Source organism: Vidua chalybeata, unplaced genomic scaffold (assembly GCF_026979565.1).
Source record: "Vidua chalybeata isolate OUT-0048 unplaced genomic scaffold, bVidCha1 merged haplotype W_reject_10, whole genome shotgun sequence".
Taxonomy (NCBI): domain Eukaryota; kingdom Metazoa; phylum Chordata; class Aves; order Passeriformes; family Viduidae; genus Vidua; species Vidua chalybeata.
Genome location: NW_026530345.1, coordinates 88,591 through 114,641, shown reverse-complemented (window position 1 = coordinate 114,641; position 26,051 = coordinate 88,591). Strand labels below are relative to the sequence as shown.

Sequence of the window (26,051 nt, the reverse complement as noted above, 5' to 3'; positions counted from 1 at the left end):
GGGGTCAAATACCTCCAAATCCTAAATCCTGAGGTGCCAAACACCCTCAATCCCCAAAGTCTGGGGTTAAAACCCCTAATCCCCATCTCCTGTGGTTTGAAATATCTGGGGTATCCAACCCTCCTCAACAGCAAAGTCTGGGGTCCAATCCCCCAATACCCAAATCCTGGGGTTAAAACCCCCCAAATCCCAAATCCTGGGATTCTCAAACACCCCAAAACCCCAAACCCCAGGGTGTCAAACACCCCCAGTTCCCAAAGTTTGGGGTCAAAAACCCCCAAATCCCAAATCCTGGGATTCTCAAACACACACAAACCCTGGGGTGTCAAACCCCCGCCAAACCCTAAATTTTAGTATTAAATCCTCCCAATCCCCAAGTTTGGTGAGTCACATCCCCCAATCCCCAACGCCCCCCAAAACCACTCCAGCCATGGGGATACAGTGGGGTTTATTTGGGAAGGCTCCAGGTGCAATGTCTACAGAGAGACCCTGGGTACAATGCTGGGAAAGATCCCAAACATCCCTTGGGAACCACAAAACCCCTGGCGGGCTGAGAAAGTGGATTTGGGGTGGGGATCCAGTGTGAAAGAAGGGGATTTGGAATGAAAGAAGAAGGATTGCAGGTGAGGAGATTTAGGGAGGAAAGAATAGGATTTAAGATGGATAAAGGAGATTTTGGGGTGAAAGAAGAAGGATTTGGGATGTAAAAAAAGAAGATTTGGGTGAGAAAAGGGGATTTAGGGTGGGGATTGAAGATTTGGGGTCAGAATTGCAGTGGGAAAAGGGGATGGAAAAGGACTTTGGGTGGGAAAAAGGGGATTTGGGGTGGAAAAAGAAGGAGTTAAGCTGAAAAAAGATTTGGGGTGGAAAAAGGGGTTTTGGGTGGGGGAAGGGGATTTAGGGTGGGGAGGGGAAAAGGGGTATCAGGGTGGGAATTGAGGGATTTAGAATGGGGAAAGATTTTGGGTGGGAAAAGGGGATTTATGGTGGGCAAGGAAGCATTTGGGATGGGAAAAGAGGATTTGTGGTTGAAAAAGGATATTTTGGGTGGGAAAAAGGGATTTAGGGTGGGCAGGGAAGGATTTGGGGTGGGAAACAGATACTTGGGGTGGGAGATGATTTGGGAGGCACAAAGGATTTGGGGTAAAAAAGCAGGATTTGGGGTGGAAAACAAATAATTTGGTGTGGGAAAAAGAAGATTAGGGGTGGGAAAAAGGAGGATTTGGGTTAAAAAAAGGAAGATTTGGGCCAAGTTGAACTTACCTGGGGGAGTGGGGGCACATGGGGGGTTTGGAGCAGGGACGGGACCATTTTTGGGGCAGTTTTATGGGATTTTTGGAGTATTTTTATGGGTTTTGGGGGCAATTTTATGGGATTTAGAGTGCTCTGGGGTGGTTTTGAGGGATTTTATGGTGTACCTATGGGATTTTGGGGTGTTTTGGAGGGATTTGGGGTGGTTTGGGGCAGTTTTCAGGTATTTAGGGGTGGGTTTGAGGCATTTTTTTGGGAATTCAGGGGATTTCAGGCACGTTTTTTTGGGGGTTGGAGGTGTTTTGGTGGGGTTGGGGGTGTTTTGGGTCACTTTTTGGCGAAGGAGATCTTCATAGCGTTGCTCTGGGTGATCTTGAAGCCCTGCAGGGCCTCGCGGGCAGCACCTGCCTGCACCTCGGTGTCAAACTCCACGAAGGCGATGTCGTGGCGCCCCGGTACCAGGCGCACCTCCTTGAACCCTGGGAACCTGGGATGGGAAACAGGGTCAGGAGAGCCCGAAAAAATCATGGATGTTCCCCCAGATACCTCGGAATATTCCCCAAAATCCAGGAATGTTCCCCCAAAAAACCTAGGAATGTCCCCAAAAATACTCCAGAAATGTTCCCCCCGCAAAATCAGAAATATTCCCCAATAAAATCCAGAAATGTTATCCAAAAGATCCAGAAGCATCGCCCCCGAAAACACGCTGAAACAGCCTCTCTTAGAAATCCAGCACTATTCCCAAATATCCAGCAATGTTCCCCAAAAAAATCCAGAAACTTCTCTCAAAAACCCAGAAGCACTCCCCAAAAAACCCAAGAAACCAAAAATTTTCTCCCAAAAATCCAGGAGTGTTCCCTCCCAAAAACCTGGAAACATTTCCAAAAAGATCCAGCTACACCCCTCAATATCCAAAAACAGTCAAAAAAAGAAAAAAAAAAAAGTCCAGAAATCCAACTCCCCATAAAAGTCTAGAAATGTTCCCCAGAAATCCAACTCCCCATAAAAGTCTAGAAATGTTCCCCAGAAATCCAGAATTTCCCCTCTAATTCCAGACTTTTCCCCCAAAAAAGATCCAGAAGTCCAACTGCCCCAAATATCCAGAAACGTCCCCAAGAATATCCAGCAACACTCCCCAAAACCCAGAAATTTAACTCCAGTAAGCATTCCCCAAAAATCCAGCAACATTTCAAAAAATCTGGAAACATTTCCCTCAAAAAAAATCCAGAAACGCTCCCCCAAAAATCTAACCCAACCCCCACCTGACTCCCCTCGAAATCCCCCCAAAATCCCAAAATTCCCCCAAATTCCAAGAACTCTCCCAAATGCCCCCGAGGGAGCTCCTGGATTCCCAATGCCTTTGAATTCGGGATGGGGGGTTGACATCAGGAGGAGCCCAGAATTTGGGAATTGCCCCCAAAATTTGACTAAAATATTCTCAAAATGCTTTGAGAATCTCAGAATATCCCTCAAAATTCCAAAATATCCCCAAGAACCCCAAAAGTCCTGCAGGATTTCCCCAAAATTCCAGGGAAATGCTCTGAAAATCTTCCAGTGTCCAACTCTCCAAAAATCCAACAACCCCAAAAATTCCAAAACATTTCCAAAAATCCAACATCTCAAAAATCAAAAATCCGACTCCAAATCCCACCTAAACGTTCTCAAAGTCCCTCAAACCCCAAAAACCCAACACCCCCCAAAATTCAGAAATATCCCACAAAATTCAAAAAAATTCCACCAAGTCCAGAAACATTTCCCCAAAATCCAACCCGCAAGAATCTACCTCTAAAATCCCATAAAATCCATCCCAAAATTGTTCAAAACCCCCAAAATCCAACCTCCCTAAAAATCCAGAAACATTCCCCCCAAAAAACCTCCCTGAAAAAATCCAAAGATTCCCAAAAATGTTCTCCAAAATGTTCCCCCCCAAAAAACCAGAAATTCGACTCCCGCAAAAGTCCAGAAATGTTCCCCCCAAAAAAATCGAGAAGTGGCCTCCAAAACATCCAGAAACATTTCCCCCAAAAATCGAGAAATGTTCCTCAAAAAATCCAGAAACATCCCCCCCAAAAACCCATAAATATCTCTAAAAATTGAGGACCTTTCCCCCAAAAATACGTAACTGCCCCCCCAAAAAGCCAGAAGCTTTCCCCCCCAAAAATCCTGAAATATTCCCCAAAATCAAAGAACTTCCTCCCAAAATCCACAAACGTTCCCCCAAAAGTCTGGAAACGCTCCCCAGAATTCAGCAACTTTCCTTAAAAAACCCAGAAATGTTCCCCCAAAAACTCAGAAACATGTCCCCCCCAAGTCCAGAAAGTTTCTCCAAAAAAATACTGAAGCATTCCCAAAAATTGAGGAACTTTCCACAAAAACTCGAGGTTTTCCCAAATAGACACAGAAATCCAACTCTCCAAAAAATCCAGAAACATTCCTCCAATAATCCAGAAACATTCCACCCCAAAAATTATGAAATTCACCCCCGAAAAATCCAAAAATTCCACCCCCAAAAATCCAGAATTTCCCTTGCCCCCCATCCCAGCATTTTCTCAAAAAAACCCAAGAACATTCCTCAAAAAAATTTGGAAACATTCCTCCAAAAACCCAGAAATTCCCCCACAGAAAACCCAGAAATTCCTCCCCAAAATCCCAATACTAAAAAAAAAAAAAATCCAGCCCCAAGCCCCCATCACCCCTCTCCACCCCCCCCAGCCTGAAAATCCCCCAAACCCCTCCCAGAATCCCTGAAATCCCAGGATTGCCCCAGATCTCACTGGTTGAAGAGCATGGAGAGCATCAGCTCATTGGTCTCCTCAGGGAGGTTGGTCAAGAACAGGATGTGGTTCGGAGGGTTTTCCGACAGCTGCATGGAAATGGGAGAAATCCCCCACAATCAGCACCAAATCTGCCCCAAATCAGGCCCAAAATCTGCCTAACATCACACTGTATACAGACCAAAAAACCCACCCAAAATCCCACCAAAAAACCCAAAAAATCCCCCTTAAAAAATCCCTCAAAATCTGACCAAAAACTCACAAAAATTCCACCCAAAAGACGACAAAATTCATGCCAAAAATCCTCACAAAAATTGCACCAACACCCACAGAAATCCCTCAAAATCACAACTAAAATCCCACAAAAATCACCCCAAAGATCCCCAAATTACATGAAATCCACCCAAAAAATCCCTCAAAATCATCCAAAATATTCCCACAAAGTATCCCACAAAAATTGCCTGAAAAGCCACTCAAAATCTATTCCAAAATCCCTACCAAAATCCCACCAAAACCCTCTCAAATCTCCCCAAAATTTCCCCCAAGTCGCCTCAAATCCCACCCAAAATCTCAGGAAATCCATCCAAAAAATCCCCACCAAATATTGCCTCAAAATCCCACCAAAACCCAACAAAATCTCACAAAATCCATCCCAAAAATCCCACAAGTCCCCTAAATTACTCACGGGCTGGGGGGTGGGGATTGGGGCCATTCCAGGCTGTGGGGCCATTCCCGGCGGGATTCCTGGATTCGGGGCCATTCCTGGGGCTGGGATCATGCCCGGGGGGGGGATGTAGGGTGGTTGCCCCCCCAGGTGCGGCAGCATCCGGGGCGGCTGTGCCAGTGGTGCCATTCCCTGAGGAGAGATCCCAACACGCCCCAAATCATCACAAAGGCACAGACAGAACCCCAAAGTTATCCCAAAAGTACAGTGAGAAACCCAAATCAATGTGTAATTATCCCAAATCCACACAGAATTATCCTTGAATGACCCCACAGACACATGGCCCCAAAAACCCAAATTTTCCCAAAAACATGAAAAATTACCCCAAATTATCCCAAAATTTCCACAAATAACCCCAAAATTACCCTAAATTACCCCAAAATATCCCAAATTTATCCAAAAACGACCCAAAATTACTCCAAACAACTCCAAAATTACCCCAAATAACCCCAAAGGCACACAAAGAACCCAAAGAACTCAAATCCCCCAAAATTACATCCAAATCCCCCTATGCCCTCCCCCAAAATGCCCAGGAACGATCCCAAATTCCATGGAATTATCCCAGATTACCCAAAATCCCCCAGAACCATCCCCCAAATCCCCTGGAATGATCCCAAATCCCTGTAAATCCCCTCAAATCCTTTGGAACAATCCCAAAATCCCCACCCAAACATCTCCAAATCCCCCAGGACCAATCCCAAAATCCCCACAACTGATCCCAAATTCCTGGCACTCACAGGCACTGCTCCCTGTGCCCCAATCCCAAATCCCATAAACCCACCCCAAAATCCAATGGAATAATCCCAAATCCCCTGGAACCACCCCCAAATCCTCCCAACGTAATCCCAAAATCCCATAAAACAATCCCAAACCCTCTGTAATGATCCCAAATGTCCCTGGACTGATCTCAAATGCCCTGGGAACAATCCCAAATCACATAAAACAATCCCAAAATCCCCATAAACCATCCCAAATCCCCCTGGCACTCATGGGTACTGCCTCCTGTAGCCCAACTCCAAATCCTATAAAACAATCCCATAAATCTCCTGGCAGTCATGGGCACTGGCCCCTGTGCCATGATCCCAAATTCCATAAATTACCCCAAATCCCATAAATGATCCTATAAATACCTTGACACTCACGGGCACTGCTCCCTGTGCCCTGATCCCGATCCCAAAGTCCCATAAATTACCCCGATCCCATGAATGACCACAAATCCCATGAATGCCCCCAAATCCCACAAATGATCCCATAGTCCATAAATGACCCCCAATCCCACAAATGACCCCAATCCCATCACACAGTCCCCTGGCACTCACGGGCACTGCCCCCTGTGCTGCCCCCTGCGCTCCGGCCCCGCTTTTTTTGGGGCCAGGGGCTTCTCCCCCCTTGGCTTTGCGCTTGTCCCGTTTGCGTTCCCGGTCCCGGTCCCGCTCCCGCTCCACGAACGTTCCCTTCATCTTGGCGATGATGTCTGAGTCCGTCTTGGCGTACTGGATCCGCTGGGAGGGCACAACCCGGCATTGGGGCATTGCAAGGCATTTGGAGCAAATCCAGGAGGGATTTCACGGACTTCCAAGAGGGATTTTGGGCTTTTCCGAGGGGTTTCCAGGGGTTCTGAGGGTTTTGGGGTTTTCCAAGGGATTTTGGGGGTTCCAGAGAGGAACTGGGGTTGCTTCAGGGGATTTTGAGGTGGTTCCACGGGACTCTAGATTAGTCCAGGAGGATTTGGGGATGGTTCAGGGGATTTTGGGCTTCTTCCTGAGGATTTTGGGGGGGATCTGGGGAGGATTTGGGGCCTTATGAGGGATTTGAGGGAGTTCTAAGGGATTTGGGGAAGTTCCAAGAGGGATTTTGGGATTTTCAAGGAACTTTGGGAAGTCCTAGAAAGAATTTTACAAATTTCAGAGAAACTTGGGAGGAATTTAGAAGGGATTTGGGGGAGCTCCAAGAGGGATTTTGGGGTTTTTCAAGGAATTTTCAGGGATTCTAAGGGATTTGGGGAGGTTCCAGACAAGATTCCAGGGAGTTCCGAGAGCAATTAGGGATGTTTCTGAGGAATTTTGGGAAGTTCTAGAAGGAATTTTGGGAGAATTTAAGAGGAATTTGGGAGGTTCCGACAGGGATTTCTGAATTTCCAAGAAGGATTTTGGGGTTTTCTGAGAGATTTTCGGGTGTCCTGACAGACTTGGGAGAGATTCTAGGAGGGATTCGGGGAGTTTCTGAGGGATTTTGGGGGGTTCTGAGAGGTTTTAAGGAATTTCAAGAAGGAATTTGAGGAGGTTTTGGGGGGGATTTTGGGGTTTTCCAAGGAATTGTCAGGGATTCTGAGGGATTTGGGAAAGGTTCCAGAAAGGATTTGGGGATTTTCCAATGGCGTTTGGGGGAGCTCCAAGAGGAATTTGGGGGCATTTCAGGAAGTCCTAACAGGGATCTAGGAATTTCTGAGGGATTTGAGGGAATTCAAGAGAGATTTTGGAGGAGCTCCAAGAGGGATTTGGGGGTTGCGAATGGATTTTTAGGGCTTCTAGGTTGAATTTGAGGTTTCACCACACGTTCATCAGAGAAGGGAAAGCTTTGGGAATTCCTGGCTGGATTTTAGGGCTTTTCCTGGGATTTGGTTCCCACCAGGGTTGGCTGTAGGAGAGGAAGCTTTGGGGCAGCTCCTGGTTGAATTTTGGTGCATTTCTGCTGGTTGGATTTGGTTTTTTATTTTTTTTGTTTTTTTGGGTTTTTTTTGTTTTTTTTGTTTTTTGTGGGATTTTTGGGACAGTTGAGGCTGGATTTTATTCTTTTTTCACAGGAATTCAGGTTTTTTTCCCCAAAATTTGAGGATTTTTCCCAAAATTCAAATATTTTCCACCAGAACTTCTCTCTCACCATAAACTTGTCATAAAACGGGAAGCTTTGGGGTGTTCCTGGTTGGATTTTGGGGATATTTGAGGCTGCATTTTGGGATATCTTCCCCCAGGAATTCAGGATTTTCCCCAGAATTTCAGGATTTTTTTCCAAAATGTCAGTTTTTTCCCCAAAATGTCAGGATTTTCCCTTGAATTTGGGTCTCACCATGGGCTTCTCATAGAAGAGGAAGCTTTGGGGTGTTCAGGGTGAATTTGGATGATTACAGGTTGGATTCTGGGGATATTTGAGGCCAGATTTTGGCGGTTTTTCCCCAGAATTTCAAAGTTTTTTCCCAGAACTCCAATTTTTCCCCAAAATGTCAGATTTTTTTTCCCAGGTTTCTGCTCTACTGTGGGCTTGTCATAGAAGGGGAAGCTTTGATTCCTAGTTTGAGTTGAGAGTGTTCTCAGGAGATTTCCGGTAAATTTCCAGCTGGATTTTGGGGTTTTTTCCCCCAGGAATTCAGGTTTTTCCCAAAATTCCAAGATTTTTTCCCATACTTCCAATGTTTTTCCCCAGGATTTCTATTTCACCATGGGTGTGTCATAGACAGGGAAACTTTGGGGTGTTCAGGGTGAATTTGGAGGGATTACAAGTCGGATTTTTGTGGATATTTGAGGCCAGATTATGGTGTTTCTTCCACAGAATTCCAGTGTTTTCCCAAAATTTCAGGATTTTCCCCCAGTCTCTGTCTTACCATGGGTTTGTCGTAGAAGGGGAAGCCCTGCATGGAGCGCAGGGCGTTGGTGGCGCTGCTCATCTCCTTGAAGATGACGAAGGCCTGGCCCCGCATGCGGAGACTTCGCGACACCAAAATGTCCAAAATCTGCCCAAACTGGGAGAAAATGGCGTAGAGGGACTTCTTCAGCTCTGGGGACAGAGTTACAACACAGTGACAATGGGGACAGCATGGTGACAGTGGGGACATCACGGTGACAATGGGGACATCACGGTGACAATGGGGACACACAGGGGACAGCCTGAGCCCCTGGGGACACCCACGGACACTCTCAGACCCCCCCAGGACCCCCTTACCATCCTTCTTGATCTTCTCATTCAGGTTGTTGATGTAGATGGTGTGGTTGGGCCGGGGGTCCTGCACCGCCATGGCCTGGACCCCTCTGTGGGGACAGGGGGACTTTAGGGGGCATCTCGGGGGTCTACAACCCCTTCATCCCCTCGGACCTCACATTAGGTACCCCCAAACACCCAAACCCACCCCAGATCCACCTACGCCCCCCCCCAATTACCCTCAGAACCTCCCCAATATTGACCCCAGACCCACCTGGGACTCCCCAAAACCCCCTCAGATCCACCTGAGATCCCCCCCAATTCCCTCAGACTCCCCCAGATTCCCCCTAGATCCACCTCAGGACCCCCCATATCCCTGCAATTCCCCTCAGACCCCCCCTAAACCCACCTCAGAACCCTCCAGACCCTCTCAAGCTCCTCCCCAAGCCCCCTCATTCCCCCCAAACCGACCTCAGATCCCCCTATTTCTTCTCAACCCCCTCAAAATCCCCCACTTCTCCTCAGACTCTCCTCAGAACCCCCCCACAGCCAACCTCAGATACCCCCATTTCTCCCCGGACCCACGTTGGACCACTCAATTCCGCTCATACCAACTTCAGAAGCCCCCATTTCCCCTCAAATCCCCCTCAGACCCCGCAAAAACCCCTCAAACCCGCCCAATGCTCCCCCAAACCGCCTCGGACCACTCAGTTCCCCTCATACCCACCTCAAACGCCTCCGATTCCTCTCAACCCCCCCTCAAACCTCCCCAGTTCCCTTCACGTTCGCCCTGGATCCACCTCACACCCCCCAAAAGCCCCTCAAACCACCCCAGTTCCCCCCAAACCCATTCTCGACACACCTCAGACACCCCCATTGTCCCTCCAGTTTCCCCCCAGACCAACCTGAGAGCCCCCTAATTATCCCTCAGACCCCGCAAAAAACCCTCAAACCCACCCAATTTCCCCCAAGTACGTCCCGCACACACCACAGACCCCCCCACTTCCCCTTAGACCCGCCTCAACCCCCTCCCATTTCCCCCTAAAGCCACCGTAGACCCCTCCATTCCTCACAGACCCCACCTCAGCTCCCTCCTCAGCCGTTCTCCCCTCACGAGCTGCTGCCGCCGGCGCCTCCACCGCGTGCGCGGGCCCCTTCCAGCCAATAGCGACGCGACCCGCCCCGAACTAACCAATCACCGCGCGGGTTCGCTCACAACACCCGCCTCCCCCGCGCCGCACCAGCTAATCAGAGGCGAGCCGGAAGTGGCGTCGCCTGACCCCGGGGCCGGCCATGAACCGGGCGCCCCTTCCCCCGCCGGCCCCGGGCCCGCCCCGGGCTCGGGCGGGTCCTGCGGGAGGCGCTGGAGAGAGCGGGGGAGGCTCCGGGAGAGGGTGGAGGCTCCGGGAGCTGCTGAGAGGCCGGGACAGCTGGGGGAGGGGGATGGGGGTCCTAAGAGGGGATCGTGGGGGAGGGAGACCGTAGGAGGGTCTTGGGAGGTTCTGGAGGTCCTGGGTGGGGTGTTGGAGATCTGGGGAGGGGTCTTGGGTGGGGGATCCTGAGGGGTCCTGAAGGTGTCAGAGAGGGTCTGGGGAGGGGTCTTGGGACATTGTGGGGGGACCTGGGGGGGGTGTGGGTGGGTCCTGAGAGGGGTCTCGAGGGGGAGTCGTGGGAGGGTCTGGAGGGTCCTGGGAGGGCTGGGTGGTCCTTGGGGAGGGGGGGTTGTGGGAGGGGTTTTGGGGGGCCTGGGGGGGGGGTCCTGGATTGGTTTTGGGGAGGGGTCTGGGGGATCTGGGGATGATCCCTTGGGGGGGTTTGGGGAGGGGTCTTGGGAAGGGTCTGAGGGGTTCTCAGGGGACATCCTGGGCTGGGTCCGATTTGGGTCTGAGGGTCCTGGGGGGGTTTTGGGATCCAGGGTGGTTCTGGGCCAGCCTTGGGGGGGGCTCTAGGGGGGTTTGGGGTTCCTGAAGGGGGTCCCGAGGGGTCCTGGGCCCACCTGAACTGGGGTCTGGGGGTTTCAGGGGGAGGGGGCACAACAGGGGTTCCCACTACTGTTTTTGGGGGGGGTCTCCCATCATGCTGCCTCCCCAAAAAGTGGATCCTGAAGCATCCCCCTGAAGTCACTTCTGTTCCACCGGCCAGTGCCCCCTGATCCAGGACAGTCCCCAGTGAGTCTGAGGGGATCTGGGGGGATTTTGGGGCATTTAGGTAGGAGTTTGGGAGGGATTTTGGGGGGGCTTTTTTGGGCTTTGGGGGATTTTGTTGGGAGTTTAAGGGGAATTATTGGGTTCTTGGAGGGGGTTATGGGATTTTGGGGGTTTTGTAAATTTGGAGGGGGTTTGGATTTTGGGGGATTTTATTGGAGTTTTGGGGAGGTTGTTTTTTGAGGAGGTTTATTGAAATTTCTTGGAGTTTTTTTGAATTTTGGTGGGTTTCACTGTGATTTTGTGGGATTCTTTGGGATTTCGAAGGGTTTTATTTTGATTTCTAGAGAATTTTGGGGTTTTTTTAGTGGAATTTTGGAGGGCTTCGGGGGGTCTGGGGGGGCTTTGGGGTTGTCCCTGGGTGTGGGGAAGGGCTGACCAAAATCTCCTTAAAACTCCCAAAAATCCCAATTAAATCCCACAAATCCTAATTAAATCCCACAAAATCCCATTAGAACACCCTAGAATTTCAATAAAAGCCCACAAAATCTATTGAAGTCGCAACAAACCCCTCGAGATCCCCATTAAACCCCACAAATCCCCCCAGAAATGTCCCCAAAACTACAAGAAGTCCCACAAAATCCCCCCAAGACCCAAAGAAATCCTGGCAACACCCAAAACCCCCATAAAACCCCACGAAAAATCCCAAAAAACCCCAACTCTCAATCCCACTAAATGCCCTCCCAATTCCAATAAAATGCTTCCAAAACCCCTAAAAATCTAAATAAAACCATGAAAAATTCGAGGGAATCCAACAAAATCTGCACAACATCACAGTAAAACCTGCCAAAATTTTTAAAAACCCAAAAAATTCCAAGATACCCTCAAACACCCCCAGAAAAACAACCCCCCCAAAATCAAAATCCCCAAAACCTACAAAACTCCCCAAAATTCCACAACTTCTCCAAAACCCTGTAGTTTTCTTCAAAAAACCCAATAATTGCCCCTAAACTCCCAACAAATTTCCCCAAAGCCTAAAAAAGCCCAAGGTCCCCAGAAACTCTCCTAAAACCCTCCCCAAAGCCCTGGTCCCTCCCAGTCTCAGCCCAGTCCCATCCAGGGGCACGGCCAAACGCACAGGTCCCCGAGTGATCCCGGAGCTGATCCCAGAGCTGATGTCAAAGCATTCCCAGTTCCGATCCTGGCACCGGTGCCAGAGGGATCTTGCTGCACATACCGATGTCGGCCTCGGTCTTGGCCCATTTTGGTGATTTTAGGCCAATCTGGGCGGGTTTAGGGTGGGTTTCAGGTCCCTTGCAGTGATTCCAAGCCTTTTAGTGTGGATTTTAGGCCCCTTTGGCTGATTTTAGGCTGGATCTGGTGAGTTTTAGGGGGAATTTTAGATTCCTCTGGCTGATTTTAGGCCCATATGGGTGAATCTTAATCCTGTGTGGGTGATCTTAGGTCCCTTGTCCTGGTGATTTTGGGCCCATTTGGATAGAGTTCTGTCTTCTTTGGTTAATTTTAGGTCAAACCAAGGCTTTTAGGGTGATTTTAGGCCCTCTTGTGTTGGTTTCAGGCTTGTTTGGGTGATTTTAGGTCCATGTGGGTGATTTTAGTAAAAACCAGGTGGATTTTAGGCCGGATTTAGGCACATTTGGGTCATTTGAGGCAAAACCAGGTACTTGCAGGGTGGATTCTAAGCCCATTTGGAAGATTTAAAGGTGATTTTAGGCCATTTTGTGTGGGTTGCAAACCACTTTGGGCAATTTTAGGCCCCTTTGGTTGGATTTTAGACCTCTTTGTATAATTTTAATCGCATCTCCCTGATTTTAGGCCAAACCTGGTGGATTTCCGCTGCATTTCAGGGCCTTTTGGGTCATTTTAGGCCAAAATGGGTCCTTTTAGGATCGCGCGTCCCCTTGGCCACGCCCCTTTCCGCTCACGGTTCCCGCCCTTTCCTCGCCCCCTTTCCCCTCACGGTTCGGCCTTCGGGAACGGGGCAGGAGGAGGAGGGAGGGAGGAAGAGGCGCAGCGGCAGCAGGAGAAAAGGAGAGGGGGAAATCGCATGGCTTCAGCGCTCCCTGAACTCACCGCAGCCCCAGGACCATCGCTCCCCATCCTGCAGGTGCCTGGGGAGCGGGAGCTTGGCCCAAATATTCCTGGGGGTCCCTGGATGTGGGTTTTTTTGAGGGGGATGTTTGGAGCTTGCAGGGCTCCAAAGGCGAGCCGCAGATGGCCCGCGGGGAGACATGGTGGGGTCCCAGTGTGGGTGGCGGCAGAGCCCCGGCGGGGGCCGGGGGGATGCAAGTCCCCCCGCGATGGGGGTTGGGCTTCCTGGCTGGGCCCTCCGAGTTCTGCCAGGGCCACGTGGGGACTGCGTGGGAGCGGCAGGATCGGCGGGGGTCACCGGTTTTGGGGAGCCCTGGAAGAGCCGTGGCTTTCCTGAGCGGGAGCCCAGAGAGAGGAGAGCCCCAGAAGGCCAAAGTGGGGACCCCAAGAGGGGCGGACCCCTGGGATTGCCAGGACCCTGTTGGGGGCTGGAGGGGTGGGATGGCCAGGAAAAGGGTTCAGGGGTCCTGGTGCTGGAGGTGGCTGCTCCCAGTAGGAGCCCTGTGCTTCCAGTTTCCTCGGCACTCCCAGTATGAGCCCAGTCGCTCCCAGTCATTCCCTATGATGATGCAATTTGCCCCTAGCAAGGTCCCAGTTTCTCCCACTTTCATCCAGTGTGTTCCCAGTTTTCCCAGCTGCCCCTAGCACAGTCCTAGTCACTCGCAGTATGATGCCAGTCTTTCCCAGCAGGGCCCCAGTCACTCACATTTGACCCCAGCATGACCCCAAGTCCTGCAGAACATTCCCAGCCACTCCCAGGCACCACTTCTATTGGGTCAGACACTTCCAGTATATCTCAGGTACCCTGAACATTCTCGTAGTTACTGCCAGGCACTCCCAATTACCTCAGCGAACCTCATGGTTCACTTACCTCCATTTTTATCCCAATTGCTCTCAGTTTGTCTAGTTATATCCCCAGTTGGCTCCCAGCATGGGCCTGGTGTGGATATTCTCAGCTCAGTCAGAGAGAAAGAGAAAGGTTTTCTAACCAGGTGAGAGCCTGGGAAGCAGTTGGGAAAGAATGTAAATAATTCTCTAATCTGTCTTGTTGTTCACGTTGTTTATAGATATGTTCTGCTACCGTGCATCATTCACTGCACACCAATGGTGTGAGATGTTTTTACTCTAAGACCAATGAAATTAATCCGCATGATGTTCTCTATATATAGAGCGGTGCATTTGAAATAAATCTGAGCTCATTTTCTTTGCCTTCTAACTTGGAGTCTTTCATTCCCGTCCTGCTCAACAGCGACTGGCCTGGTAGCTCCCAACAACTCCCAGTCAGGGTCCAATCACACCCACTCTAATCCCAGTATGATTTTAGCCATTCCCAGTATGATCCCAGTCATTTGCAGTCTAATCCCAGTCATTCCCAGTATGATGTCAGTGCCCCCACTGTGTTCCCAGTTGCTCCCTGTCAATAGCAGCATGACTCCAGTAGCCTCCAATATGATCCCAGTGACTCCCTGTCTCTCCCAGTATATCCCAGTCACCCCCAGTATGCTCCTAGTCACTCCCACTTTCTCCCAGTTGCTTTCAGCACAACTCCAGTTCCTCACAGCCAGTCCCAGTCAATCCCAGCATGATTCCAGTCACCCTCTGTGTGATCCCGGTCTCACCCATGGACCCAGCTGCTTCCACTGTGATCCTAGTATGATCCCAGTTGCCCCTAGAATAGTCCCAGTCCCTGTCGGCATGGTCACAGTCACACCCAGAGTCCCCCAATGTAGATCAAATCACTCCCAGTTGCCTGTAGAGTAGTCCCAGTCGTCCCCAGAATGGTACCGGCTGTTCTCAGTGTTGTTCCAGTTATCCCTGTATGGTTACAGACACTCCCAGTTGCCTGAGTGAGGCTCTAGTTACTTGAGAATGATCCCAGTCTTTTCCAGTTACTCCCACTTGCCTCCAGCATGATTCCAGTTTTTGTCTGTTGCCCAAAGTGTGGTCCCAGTTGCTTCCAGTATGATCCCAGTTGCCACAGTTGTGGTCTCAGTCCCCTCAGCACAGTTCCAGTACCTTCCAGCTGATCCCAGTTGCTCCGAATGTGCTCACATTTTTCTCACAACATGGGCCCACTAGCACCCAGTCAGGATCTGTTCACACCCATTGTAATCCCAGTGGTTCCCAGGATGATCCCAGTAGGACTTGTAGTCACTGCCAGTATGGTTCCAGTCACTTCCAGTATGATGCCAGTTGCTCCCAGTATTACCTCAGTCGCTCCCAGATCCTCCCAGTATTATTCCAGTCATGCCCAGAGTGACTCCCTGTAAATCCCAGTGTGGTCCCAGTTGCTCCCAGTCATCTCCAGTATGGTTCCAGTCATGTCCAGTACCTTTCCACTCAGTCCCAGTTTGATTCCAGTAGGATCCCAGTCACTCTCAGATACTCTCAGTACTATTCCAGTCACTCCTAGTAGGATCCCAGTATGACCCTGACATAGGCACACATCCTCCCATTATCACTCAGCATGGTTCTGGTTGCTCCCTTTTACCCCCACTATGGTTTCAGTCTCTTCCAGTATAACCCAGTTGGGCCCAGCATGTTCCCAGGCGCCCAGAGTTGCTTCCAGCCTGATCCCATTTGATCACAACCACTCCCAGTCACCCTCAGTGCAGTCCCAGTTGCTGCAAGTATGAACCAGTATGATCCCAGTCTCCACCAGCATAGGCCCAGCTGCTTCCACTGTGATCCCATTAGGACCCCAGTTGCCCCCAGCATAGGCCCAGCTGCTTCCACTGTGATCCCAGTAGGATCCCAGTTGCCCCCAGCATGGTTCCAGTTCTTCCTGTCCCTCCCAGTGTGATGCCAGTTGAACCCAGTTGTCCCTAGTATAGTCCCAGTCATGCTGTAGATGATCCCAGTCCCTTCCAGCATGGTCCCAGTCATGCCCAGTTGCCACCAGTGCAGACCCAGTCACCCCCATTCTCTCTCTGTTGCCCACATCATGGTCCCAGTTCTCCCCTGCATGGTCTCCTGTAGTAGTGGAATTTTGAAGTTTATGTTTAAGAAATTGTTTAAAATAATTGTAATGGTTTGTTCCTATTCACCCCTGTTCAGTTTTCCTAATAGTCTCTCCCCAAAGTTGTTTTCCACCTGTTTTTCTGCCTTTCCCTGTGTCAGTCCTGGAGTATACCTCCCTTATTTCCAGACCCTTCCCTGTCTATCTTCCAAATCCTGCCCCTGCAGCTTGTCTGTCATTATTTGCTACACCTGTTTATCTGGAAGCTTCCCTGTCAGTTATGATATTTTCTTTCACTCATTGGCACATTATGTATGCACTCTCCCCTTCCCTATTGGTTTTATGTTTACACATATCCACCCCATACTCCTCCTATCTAGCCCTTCATTTGTTGTTAGGCTGCCCCCACCCCCCAGGCACAGCCCCCCTTAAACACCGCCGTTTTTCCCTACTTCGAGCCCTTTTGCCTTGCCTTTACTTGGAATCATGATACTGTATCACCCTGTGCCACTGCCCCCCTGCGTGGGGAAGAATAAGATTGCTAAGAGAGGCAAGCAAAGGGTCCTTCCCTCTTCCTTTGCCTTGGTCCCTTGACATGGGTCCACTCCTATCGGCTGCTTCTGTCGGTAAGGGACCACAGCCGATGGCCGAACCGTCATCCTCTGCTGGCCCGTGCCAGAGGCAGAGGGGCGGCTGCTCATGACATGCGCTTCGGGGAAAGCGGAGTCGGGGCTCGCTCGCAGCCAGTGCCGCTTCCTTCTCCTGCGACTGGGGCGCGGCGTCAGTCCCCGTTGTTCCCAGTGTGGTTCCAGTCACCCCAGTATGGTTACAGACACTCCCAGTATACCCCAGTTGCTCTCAGCATGCTTGTAGTAATTCCCAGTCATTTCCAGTTGCCCCAGTGAGTTTCCAATTACCCCAGTACAGCATAGTCCCTCCCAGAGATGCCACTCCTGGCATCCCCAGCCCTCTCTGTGTTACCCCGCTCCTGGATCTCCTGAGAGGAGCCCCAAAGGCTGGAATACCCCATCCAGGGTCCACACCAAGCCCCAGTTTGGATGTGCAGCCCCCAGTTTTCCTAGTTTCTCTCTCCTTTTCCCCGGGCTGGGTTCCAGCGGGTGGGAGCAGCTGAGAGCCCCGCACCGCCCATCCCAAACTGTCCTGGCTCCATCCCAGCTCCTGCCGTGGGCTGCGAGGGCTTTGGGAACGGGGCACTGAGGGTGTTGATGCTCCTGGGAGAGGAGGAGAAGGGATGGAAGAAGAGGGATAAAGAAGGAGAGCAAGAAGGGTTGGAAGTGGGAGAAGGAGGTGGGCTTAGGGAAGAGGAGGAAGAGGGATGGAAGAGGAGGAGTGGGAGGAAGAGGAAGAGGAGGGACAAAGGAGGATCAAAGAAACGAGAAGGAACCATGACGCAGAGTGCTCCCTGAAATCATAGTCCCCCCACCTCTAGGATCATCGCCTCCCCCACCCTGCAGGTGACAGGGGAGAGGGAGCATGGCCCAGATATTCTGGGGGCTCCATGGGTTGGGTTTTTTTATGGGAATGTTTGGATAATTAAGAACTCCAAAGCTGAGCAGAAAAGGCCCCTTTTGATGACATTGGGGGACGGTGGCAGCTGCCGGTAGAGGCAGCCTGGAGGAGCAGAGGCCTGTGTTCCCCAGGAACCCAAAGTGGGGAGCCCAGAGAGGGGGGAGTGCCGCCATGGGCGGGACCCTCAAGAGCCTGGAGAGAGGCAGAGGGGACTCCTTGGAGCTGCTGCAGCCCAAAGCAGAGAAGAAGGGGAGAAGGGACCCTGAAACCCTAAAAACCCCCAGCATCCCTAAATGTGGAGGCTGAGGAGGGGGGAGGTTTTCGAATTCCTGGGATTCACAGCAGCAAGGGACTGAGGAGAAGGGGGACCCCCAATCCAAGCGTGACCCCCAGCAGCTGGGACAGGGAGGAATCCCCGAACACCAAAGGGGAGGGACCAGAGATGGGGAACTCCTGGGAGGCTTTTTCAGGGCTGAATCTTGGTATTTGGGAGGATTCTATGGAGCCCACGTGGCCGGTGGCTTCCAGAGATGGACTTGGGCAGAGGGACCTTCAAACTCAATGTACTCATCTCTTGTTTTCCACCAAACCAGGATTTCGCATTCCCAGCCCTTGGCCAGATGGAGAAGGAGGATGCGAGGATGAGGAAGATGCCCTGGGACACCCAGGCAGGTGAGGAGGAAGTCACCCCGCTGCCAGTGCTGTCCTGCTGGGGACATACAGGGGGGATCTTCTTCTCCTTCCCTGTGGCACGGAGGCAAATCCCATCCTCTCCTTGTCCTTCCTTCCCCAGGGAAGGAGGTGAGGATGGAGAGCAGGGAGGACAAATCCCTGTGGCAGAACCTCGTGGAAGAGGCCGTTTTGAGCAGCTCCATGGCGCAGGAACCCAACGGGGAGGAAAAGCCCCGGAGATGCCGCACAAGGAGAGGCTGCAAATGCAGATCGCGGGGATCTGAGGAGGAATGACCCACCCTGGGCCGGGGAGGCAGCCAGAGATCGAGCCAGAGCTCGGACCTGGTGGTCTGTGAGCAGGTTCATGATAGGGAGAAGCCCCACAAGTCCTTGGAATGTGGGAAGAGCTTCAGCAGAGCTCCGGCCTGATTCAGCACCAGAGAACCCACACTGGGGAGCGGCCCTATGAGTGCAGGGAATGTGGGAAGAGCTTCAGAGTCTACTCCAGCCTGATCCGCCACCAGATTATCCATACTGGAGACCAACCCTACGAGTGTGGGGAATGTGGGAAGAGCTTCAGCCAGAGCTGCACCCTGATCCGTCACCAGGTAGTCCACACTGGGGAGAGGCCCTACGAGTGTGATAAATGCAGGAAGAGGTTTCAGCTCAGCTCCAGTCTCCTTGTGCACCAGCGCACGCATACAGAGGAGAGGCCCTTCCACTGCCTTGACTGCAGGAAGAACTTAAGGCAAAACTCCCATCTTGTCAGGCACCTGCGCATTCACACTGGGGAGAGACCCCATGAGTGTGAAGAATGTGGAATGAGCTTCAGCCGGAGCTCCCACCTGATCCGCCACCAGAGGACCCACACTGGGGAGCGGCCCTACAATTGTGGGGAATGTGGGAAGAGCTTCAGACAGAGCTCCACCCTGATCCAGCACCAGAACATTCACACTGGGGAAAGGCCCTACAAGTGTGGGAAACATGGGAAGGGCTTCAGCCAGCGTGCCAACCTGATCCAGCACCAGAGCATCCACACTGGTGAGAGGCCATGCAAGTGTTCAGAGTGTGAGAAGGGGTTTCGGATCAGCTCACATCTCCTCCTGCACCATCGGTTTCACACAGAGGAGAGGCCCTTTCACTGTCCAGACTGTGGGAAGGGATTCATATACAACTCCACCCTCATCAACCACTAGCGGATTCACACAGAGGAGAGACCCTTCCGCTGCCCCGACTGCGGGAAGGGATTCAAGCCCAACTCCACCCTCATCACCCACCGGCACACCCACACCAGGGAGGGGTCCTACCAGAGTCTACAGTGTGGGAAGAGCTTCTCACAGAGCTCAACTTTGACCCAGCACCAACAGAGCCACCGGTAAGGGAAGCTCTGTGAGTGCCCTGACGGTGGGAAGAGCTGCTCCAGCTCCATCCTCCACTAGATGACCCTTGTTGGGAAGAGATCTGGTGACCCACATTCCCTTGTGATCCATGTTGGGAAGGCACCTAGCTGGTTATCCTTTTGTTTTGGCCTTAATTTTCTTCTGACTCAACTTCATCAGCCAAAACAGGCCTGAAAAGAAAGAAATTGATCAATGATGTGTGAAGTCCCACAGTTTCACTGTTGTTTGAGGGGGAATTTAGGATTTGGGACATACTCTGGATGATTTGTGGGTTCTGGGAGGATTTTGGGCAGTGTTCTCTATCTCTTTGCACTGTAGAAGCCAAGAGGGATCAATCTGTCACCTCAAAACAACTCGATCCCACTGAAAACAACTGAATTTTAACCCATAAGGGCTCAATACCCCCTCAAAATGGCTTGTTCCCACCTCAAAAAAACTCAGTCCCATGCCAAACTCACTCGATTCCACAACCGCCAGAGTGAGATGGGGTTGGAAGGAGATTGGGAGAAGTGGGATCCCAATTTGGAGTGGTGAATTGGGATTGTGTGGGGCTGAGTGAGTGGGATGTATTAAAACTTTCAGAGTTAAGTGATTTCTGCCCCATTCATTTTCAGTCCATTGCAGTTCTGTTTTCAGTGTGCCACCTTCTCAGCTGATTATGTTTGTGTCCTCCTTTCTCTCCTGCCCCTCTTTGCCTGCTCTGTTTCTCTCTCAGTGTCTCTCTTGAGCCAGGGCAGCTGCTACCAAAGACCCTGTCCTGATTTAATTCCCAATGCAGGAGCTACAGCAACGATGGGTGAAGTTAGGAAGGCTGGCATTAAAATGTCACTGTAGGATCTTGCTGACCTTGGCTTTCAGTCCCTTCTTAAGAGCTTTGCCTTCAAGGGCAGGAACACCTTTTCTTCACTGGGAACTGGAATTCCAGAGCTTGGAGTGTGTGCCATGCGGGACAATGCAGACTGGGATCATATGGACTGGTATCCTGCAGACTGGGACTGCACAGACTGGGACCATATGGATCAGGACCATACAGATTGGGATTATGTGGTCTGGGACCTTGTAGACTGGGATTGTATGGGTTGGGATTGTATAGACAGGTATTTTACAGTCTGGGATCACAAGGACTGGGATTGTACAGACTGGGATCATATGGACCAGGATGGCTGCACCAGAACAATGCAGAATTGAGGCAGTCCCACCCCACCCAGGGATCCCTTCCAGTCCTGTGCGGGGGCATAGCCAAAACTCTCCAGAGCAAACACGAAGGTCCTGGAGCGATCCCAGTGCCAATCCCGTTCCTGGTTTTGGTTTCAGTCTCCATCCAGGAGAGCTCTCAGTGTCAATCTCAGTCCCAGTCCTGATCTCAGTCTCAGAGCACTCCTGGAGCGCTCCCAGTGCTGATTCTGGTGTTGGTGTTGATCTCAATCCTGGAGCTGTGCTGGTCCTGGTCTCAGTCTGAGTCCTAGAGCGGTGCCAGTCTTGGTGTTAGTACCACTTCTGGTTTCAGTCCCAGTCTCAGTCTTAGTCTCTGAATTGTCCTGGTCCTAGTGCTGGTATCTGTGCCGGTCTTGGTCCTGGAGTGCTCCCTGTGCCAATCTCAGTCTCAGTCCCAGTCCCAGAGCACTGCCAGTCTTGGTGCTGGTTCTGGTGCCAGTCTCAGTCTCAGTCCCACAGTGCTCTGGCTGGTCTCCATCCTGGTCCCAGTCCCAGAGAAGTCCTGGTGCTGGCGCGGGTCTCAGTTCCGGTTCCTGGTCCTGCTCCCAAAGCACTCCCGGTGCCAGTCCTGATTCTGAAGCACTCACAGTGCCAGTCCTGGTGTCAGTCTTGGTCCCAGTGCCAGTTCTGGTGCTGGTTTCAGTTTCGGTTTTGGTCCCAGTACTGGTGCTGGTGCCAGAGTGGTGCTGGTCTCAGTTCTGGTCCTGGTCCCAGTCCCTGTCCCTGAAATTTTAGGCCCATTTGGGTGATTGTAGGCCAAGCTGGGCAGGTTTAGGGTGGGTTTTAGATCCCTCAGAGTGATTTCAAGCATTTTAGTGTGGATTTTAGGTCACTTTGGATGATTTTAAGCCCATATGGGTGGATCTTAAGCCTGCGTGGATGATTTTAGCCCCCTTTTCTTGGTGATTTTGGTTTCAGGATTCAAACAGTGTTGTCTTTCCCCACAGCTGTTCCTTCAGCTGGATCGGGAGGGCCTTTTGTCCTCTGGACCCACACTTTGGCTCCATTATTAGGACTGTTGGATCCAAATCCTTTATCTCCAGCAACAGTGGTCATTGGAGGTGCATCTCCTTTTTTCACAACTGTTTTTAAAACTGCAATATCAATAATAGGGCTACCCTGTCGTGGAGTTGAGTAATCACACCTTATTCACTCTTGTTTAACAGAATTACTTTAATTCCTCCTTGATAATCTGCATCAACTCCTTCTCCCATGACATGAATGCTTTTCAAAGCCAAGCTCCAGTGAGCAGTTACCAAACCAAAGTGTCCTGGAGGAATTGGAATCCCTATGTCAGTATTGATAACTCTCATTTGCTTTTGATTTATCCTAATTAATTCTAATGCATGAAGGTCCAGCTCTGTAGCCTCTAGGGAGGTCCTGTCAGGGGGCCATCAGACCCAGAATAATTTCTCAGGAAGGTAAAGCGTCACTGTCCATGGCTGTATTTGCAAATTGGGTGCAGCCATGCACATCCAGGGGGTTTCCATTTCCCAGGGGGCCCCTTGTCAAGGGTGTAGAGCACACCTGTGAGATGGGTTCTCCATGGGGACAGGTTCCCATCTCCTCCTTTTTATCAACTGCTCTTTGAACAACCCCTTCACCCATTCCTGCAGATTGTGGATAGTCTGGTGAATGAAAAACCCAGCAGTCTTAATCACTGTATTTTTCACAGTAACAGACAAAGCATTCCACATCACAGTATCAGCAAACCCCATAAAAATAGCCAATTTCATCCCTTCCTCCTTTATTTGTTGTATATAATCTCACAAAGTTTACCACTTGTTCTGGTTTGAAAGTAAAACCAGTGAGAGGCTCTAAGTCAGAAATACAATTTATTGGGAAAAGGGAAAACAAAAGACAAAAATACACACAATGATACAAAAGGAAGACCACTGGCAAAGTCAGAATACAACCTGACACCCGCTTTGGCCAGCATGCTGGTAGCAGTCCAAATTGGAGTGGCTGCAGTCCTATTGGAGTGGCAGATGCGGTTGCTGTGTCTTCTTGGAAACCTGTGGAAAGGCTGGCTTTCTGTCTAGAAATTCCTGGATTTATCCAGGTGGGAATGCCTAGCTTCTCCCCCTGGGTGGAGCATCTCACAATGGGCTGATGTTATTTTGAGTCACAAGGTGTGTTCTTAATCACCTGTTAAACAGAACTGGCTCTTGGAGAGTGTTATCTCTGAGTCATGAGGCGAGACATTGATGGGCCTATTAACAGGAGATAAGGAAAACTGTCCAGATGCAACTGCTACTCGGATGGTAATAGGAAACATCTTGGTGCTCAGTCTTGGACACCACTGACATTCAGGTCCTGGCCAATGCTTTTCTGTAGGATATTTAGTGCTAAATCCTTGAGCAGCCAAAGGTGGTAAATCAGAATTGTCAGCATTATTTCACGTTATTATTTTAGATATAGATAAATATATAGATAGAAACATAGATTTAGATAGACATTGATATATAAAAATATGTTTATAAGTATATATTAAAATGTTACATTTTATTACATATATGTATATAGTTATTTCTTATATTAATATTCTTTCACTTGAACAAATTCATACAAGCTCAAGATTAAAAACTTCTGCTGTCGCTCCATGTAGGAGTGTTCCAACAACCATTCCTTCTCTTGGTGCTGTTTCCAATGTGCTGTTAACAAAATTCATCCTCATCTTCACCTACCCACAAATTGTTTTCCTTTCTCCATATGCAATTTTTGGATGCATTTTAATACATCCAGTGGTTCAGCTTCTTTTAATTGACTGCCCCACTGATTGCATAGAGTTCTGATCTCAGCCCATTCCAGAGTCAGCAAACTCTAGGGAAGGGCTTCCCATCTGGGAATTTCGGATGGGATTGATTCCTTAAATTTACATTTAAGAAGTGACATTTTGTTGTGATCTGGCCAGACTATGCCAGTTTTGTTTTACCAATGGGCAGGGTGTCTAGGTTTGGAAAGACAGGTATCTGTTAAGGAAGGCAGGAGCCTCCCCTGAAATGGAAAAATGTAGACCCCTTCCCTCTGAATTGTTATGGATTTGATATTAAGGGGGGCTCTCAGGCAAAAATATGGGAGCAGGAATAACAGTTCTTTATTAGGGAAGAACCTAAAAAGATAAAATAAACAATGCAGTGAACCAAAACAACACTGATCAGAACACAACCTGACACCCTGTTGGACAGGGTGTTGGTAGCAGTTTAGCAGTTCAATTGGAATTGTGGCTGCAGTCCTCCTGGAGTGTCAGGTGTGGTTCTATTGGAGTAGTGATCTTGTACAAGAAAGGTGTAGTCTTCCTCTGAAGAGGCAGTGGAAGAGGCAGCTGTTCCTCTGGGAAAATCCAGCACAGAAAAAGCTGTGCACGGTGGGCCAGAATCTTGAGACTATATGCAGGTAGGAATGCTTGGCTCCTCCCTCTGGGTGGAGCATCTTACAATGGGGTGTTACAGTTTTTATCAGTCATGTAGTGACATTTAATAGCCCGTTATCAGCAGATGTCTCTCTGGTGGGAGGATTGATTGTGGAGGAGATAAGGAAAAACTGCCCGCTTAACACAAGACAACTGCCATACAGATGGCAAATAGAACGCACCTTGCTTTTCAATCTCGGATACAGTGTCAGCATCAAAGACACAAACACCAACTGAAGGAATCAGTGTAATTTACTGTAGTTCAAAGCAGCAAAGAATCACAGAAGGAAAAGCTCAGCAATGCACCCAATCATCACTACCAAAGATTGTCTGCAGTGATTAAGAAAGATTCATCACTGTTGCAGTGAGGGTGGCTGCAACAAACCTCTTTGGTTCCCTGACTTCAGGTCAAGAGTGGCGAAAATGGAAAGGAGCAGGTTCGATGGAGTTGCCTGGAAAGAACTTTAATAAAGGGTGAAAAACAACAAACGTGGAGAAGCTGAGCATAGTACGAGGGGGCAGCATCCAAAGACCCGGAACAAAATGGAAACAACATATACACTTAGGGGTGGAACATTCTGGAACTAGAACCACATAGGGGAAACAAGTAGTCAGTAGGGGAGCAGAACTTGGACAACTTAACATAATAACACCAAACGTTTATGGGGAAACTCTCAGGCTTGCCCTAAGTTAAACAAATTATTCCCAAGGCTTGAAAAGAAATGCCCAGTTCTTCTGGGGTAAAATCCGGCTGACTTTGAGTCACAGCCAGGCCAATATCACATCTCCCCCTGTGGATGCCAGCCTGGTTAGGGAGAGAGAAACAGCAATCGTTTCTCACAGTGGCTTGTGAGAATTTTTAGGGAGTTGTAAGAATGTGATAACTTGTTAGCATAAAGAATCTGCAGGTGGTGTTTTTCTACTTTGTTTTTCTGTTCTTCTCAAGGAGGGTGTGTGAGAAAGATGTTTTTATTAACTAGCCAATCAAGTGGAATGTATCGTATCAGTCTATATAAGCCAGACAATCCTTTGTATTAAAGCTTCTTTTTTTCCTCTTGCAATTTGGTCTCTCGTCTGTTCTTGTGTCATTCTTGGAGCCAGGGTGACATCCCCCTTTCTGTTTTATAACAAAAATGGAACTGAAAGACTTTGCAAAACTCTATAAAGACATCCAAACAAGCATGGAACAACCAACAACACAACAACAACAACCAAGAAAACCAACAGTTCTGTCTTGACTAAAGACATCATCCAACCCTTCTGTCCCCAGGATTAGAAGACTTTATTCAACCAGTCTTTGTTTTCCACTTGAAGCTTCTTGAACCCCTCCCCTCAGCACTTGAATGATCTTGTGGATTGACTCGCTGTGGCTGGAGAGGTTCATGCAACACATTCCCACAAAGTCCTCACAACTGTGCCCATGTGTGTTGTATTGTGTTTTCGTATTTCATGTTGTTTCTGTAACAAGTTCAGCCTTGTACCCCCTCCCATAATGGTTTGACCCAAGTCAATCCCTCCTCCCTTGAACGTCAGTCCTTCTCCCTATCCACCCTCCTGTTTTCCATAGTGCTGAGTCATTCCCACCCAAGTACCTTGTCAATCACTTGACTTCCCATCCCACCAGTCTGGAAGTTTCCAAGAAGGGCGTCAAGGGATTGGGCAAAGACTGGGGACCCCTCCCCTAACCCTTCCTGATATGTTATCCTACCTATCCATCTCTCCAGCTTCCATTCCCCTAAAATCCGCATTGGTCGTCGGGTGATCCCCTCCCCTGTCTCCTCTCCTGTTTATAAACTGTTACACAGCTCCTCTTGGGGCTCTTCTCTTGGCTCCCCTGAGGTTCAGAGCTCCTCAGAGCTCTCAATAAATCTTTTGACTTTGCCCCAGTAGAGAGTAAGCCTGTTCTTCTTCCACGATTGTCACCAGCCGCTCCTCCAGTTAGAGTA

The 26,051-nt window shown here is 49.9% G+C and overlaps 1 protein-coding gene, 1 long non-coding RNA gene and 1 pseudogene across 2 annotated transcripts; 2 read left to right on the top strand and 1 right to left on the bottom strand.

Annotated features, from left to right (window-relative positions):
- LOC128783031 (zinc finger protein 850-like) overlaps window positions 1-25,166 on the top strand; it is a 129,295-nt pseudogene extending 104,129 nt beyond the window's left edge.
- On the bottom strand, window positions 432-9,806 carry SNRPA (small nuclear ribonucleoprotein polypeptide A). Its single transcript, XM_053933672.1, has 7 exons — window positions 9,744-9,806; window positions 8,686-8,771; window positions 8,348-8,520; window positions 6,069-6,251; window positions 4,711-4,881; window positions 4,026-4,114; window positions 432-1,738 (listed from the first exon to the last, which is right to left on the bottom strand). Exons 2-7 carry the CDS (start codon window positions 8,756-8,758, stop codon window positions 1,579-1,581), a joined length of 849 nt encoding a protein of 282 aa, XP_053789647.1. The 5' UTR covers window positions 8,759-8,771; window positions 9,744-9,806; the 3' UTR covers window positions 432-1,578.
- On the top strand, window positions 11,248-14,133 carry LOC128783087 (uncharacterized). Its single transcript, XR_008428984.1, has 2 exons — window positions 11,248-12,933; window positions 13,816-14,133. It is a non-coding gene; the product is annotated as an uncharacterized LOC128783087 (long non-coding RNA).
- Window positions 25,167-26,051: the final 885 nt, after the last annotated feature.